Source organism: Embiotoca jacksoni, unplaced genomic scaffold (genome assembly GCF_022577435.1).
Source record: "Embiotoca jacksoni isolate LCO1_2020_lvr unplaced genomic scaffold, fEmbJac1.0.p SCAF_70, whole genome shotgun sequence".
NCBI classification, from domain to species: Eukaryota; Metazoa; Chordata; class Actinopteri; family Embiotocidae; genus Embiotoca; species Embiotoca jacksoni.
This window is the reverse complement of record NW_027185426.1, coordinates 872,515-875,553: the sequence shown is the minus strand read 5'-3', so window position 1 is coordinate 875,553 and position 3,039 is coordinate 872,515. Positions and strand designations below refer to the sequence as shown.

The window sequence follows — 3,039 nt, the reverse complement described above, 5'->3', positions numbered from 1 at the left end:
AAGAGACACAACAATAACACAAAAAGACAACACAAAGAGACACAACAACAACAACAAAGAGACACAACAACAACACAAAGAGACACAACAACAACACAAAAAGACAACACAAAGAGACACAACAACAACACAAAGAGACACAACAATAACACAAAGAGACACAACAATAACACAAAAAGACAACACAAAGAGACACAACAACAACACAAAGAGACACAACAATAACACAAAAAGACAACACAAAGAGACACAACAACAACAACAGAGACACAACAATAACACAAAAAGACAACACGAAGAGACACAACAACAACACAAAGAGACACAACAATAACACAAAAAGACAACACAAAGAGACACAACAACAACAACAAAGAGACACAACAACAACACAAAGAGACACAACAACAACACAAAAAGACAACACAAAGAGACACAACAACACAAAGAGACACAACAACAACACAAAGAGACAACACAAAGAGACACAACAACAACACAAAAAGACAACACAAAGAGACACAACAATAACACAAAAAGACAACACAAAGAGACACAACAACAACAAAGAGACACAACAATAACACAAAAAGACAACACAAAGAGACACAACAACAACAACAAAGAGACACAACAATAACACAAAAAGACAACACAAAGAGACACAACAACAACAACAAAGAGACACAACAATAACACAAAAAGACAACACAAAGAGACACAACAACAACACAAAGAGACACAACAATAACACAAAAAGACAACACAAAGAGACACAACAACAACAACAAAGAGACACAACAACAACACAAAGAGACACAACAATAACACAAAAAGACAACACGAAGAGACACAACAACAACACAAAGAGACACAACAATAACACAAAAAGACAACACAAAGAGACACAACAACAACAACAAAGAGACACAACAACAACACAAAGAGACACAACAACAACACAAAAAGACAACACAAAGAGACACAACAACACAAAGAGACACAACAACAACACAAAGAGACAACACAAAGAGACACAACAACAACACAAAAAGACAACACAAAGAGACACAACAACAACACAAAAAGACAACACAAAGAGACACAACAACAACAAAGAGACACAACAATAACACAAAAAGACAACACAAAGAGACACAACAACACAAAGAGACACAACAATAACACAAAAAGACAACACAAAGAGACACAACAACAACAACAAAGAGACACAACAATAACACAAAGAGACACAACAATAACACAAAAAGACAACACAAAGAGACACAACAACAACAACAAAGAGACACAACAACAACACAAAGAGACACAACAATAACACAAAAAGACAACACAAAGAGACACAACAACAACACACAGACACACAAACTCCCTGCCTGAACTCCTTCCGACCTTCAGTTTTTCCAACATGGCCGCCTCGTCTGCGAAGCGCAGGTTGCCGCTGCCGACGCCGATCTTCTTGGCGAGCTCGTTGAGGTTCACCTGCAGACAGACAGGACGACGGTTTGTGATGTCATCTCAGGTGACCCGGCGATCTCATTGTGCGTTAAAAGCGGAGGTCAAAGGTCAGGAAAGGTGCAGTCAGACCTGGCGGTCGTGGCGGGCCGACACCAGCCACAGGCCTTTCTTCTTCTTGTCCTTCAGGAAGAGGTTTTTGGTGACGGCTCCGCTCACCTCCTGCAGGTGAGGCATCATCTCCTCCACCGTGAACACCTGAGAAAGGGGGCGGAGTCACACATCATTCAGACAAATAACAACAACAAACAGGAGGAAAACAAATGCTGATCCATCAGACTGAGTGGTAGGTGTTCCTGTTTTTTTGTCCACCCCAGCAGACTCTACATGACGTGAAGGTGCAGGACAGACACGCTGTGTTGTGGCGCCCTCTGCAGGTCACAGCAGGTCGCTGCAGCAGAGACGTGTCAGCAGTTATAAAATAACATGCTGTATTTTTTATTTTTTGAACACTTTAAAATGTTGTCAACTTTTCGTAAAGATATGACGTGAACATTTCAGAAAGAACTCGGCCGTAAACTGCTGCTAAAAGAAACCAGATTCCGGTCAAAAACACGTTGCTTCTCCCGTTAAACGGATTCTCCACAAACACAGAGGACGGACAAACACACGTTCACACTATTCCTCCTCATCCCAGCTGATGCTCACTTCGGCTCATTAATACAGACAGTGCAGCTCCGCTCCGCCTCACGTGACAACCTCTCACTGCGTCCACGTGTCCACGAACAGCGTTTTACTGCAGCGACAACACACTCGTCCACAGCGAAGTTACAGCACACGAAGTGCCGAACAGCAGCGTGAATCATTCCGGTTCAGAGATGGTTGTTTTGTTCACAATGATTGATTCATTCACGGAGAACCGGAGCGGTTTTACCGGCGGGTGCTCCACGCAGCGCGTCCGGATGTTCAGAGTCTGCAGGAACGTTTCCAGTTCGGAACGAAGGTCCTCCGACATGTTCAGCAGCTTCAAGAACCGCAGGACAGAGACAGACACGGAGGGGGAACCCGGTGGAACCTCAGTGGAACCGGCAGGCACAGGAAGAGCTGCACGCTTCTTTCTTCCGGTAGTTGCGTGCGCACATGCTGCGACATCGCCGCCTTCTGGCTCCACAGCGGATTACAATTTGGTGTCTCTGCCACCCACTACAACAAACAAACAAACAAACAAACAAACCAACAAACAAACAGACCAACTTATAACTTACTGAAAAATGTGACATGAAAACATTTGGTCATCTTCTTAAACTCAAACTCTTCTTCCTCTTTTTATTCCTGAGGTCCTGTTGTAACAAAGAAAAAAAAAAAAAAGAAGAATGTTTGCTTTAAAAAAAATAGCTCTAGAAACAACAATGGTTGTATACAACAGGACCTTTTGTTAGACAAACATGAAAGTAAATATAAAGGTGATGCAAACAAAAAATGCCATCATAAAGAAAACTAATGTTAGAACTAACATTGACTCAAAAAAGGTCAATTCTGGAGTCTGACTGAAAACAACCAAAC

The 3,039-nt window shown here is 42.1% G+C and overlaps 1 protein-coding gene across 2 annotated transcripts in view; it reads right to left on the bottom strand.

Moving 5' to 3' along the window:
* Nucleotides 1–2,603, bottom strand: part of LOC138215199 (prolyl-tRNA synthetase associated domain-containing protein 1-like) — a 5,652-nt gene extending 3,049 nt beyond the window's left edge. The window contains exons 1-3 of one of the 2 annotated variants that reach the window (XM_069177228.1): nt 2,411–2,603; nt 1,609–1,734; nt 1,414–1,503 (exon numbers count right to left, since the gene is read on the bottom strand). In XM_069177228.1, coding sequence (XP_069033329.1) covers nt 1,414–1,503; nt 1,609–1,734; nt 2,411–2,491 — 297 coding nt within the window. In that variant the 5' untranslated portion in view covers nt 2,492–2,603. The other variant, XM_069177229.1, reaches the window with a different exon arrangement.
* Between the last annotated feature and the right edge of the window lie 436 nt (nt 2,604–3,039).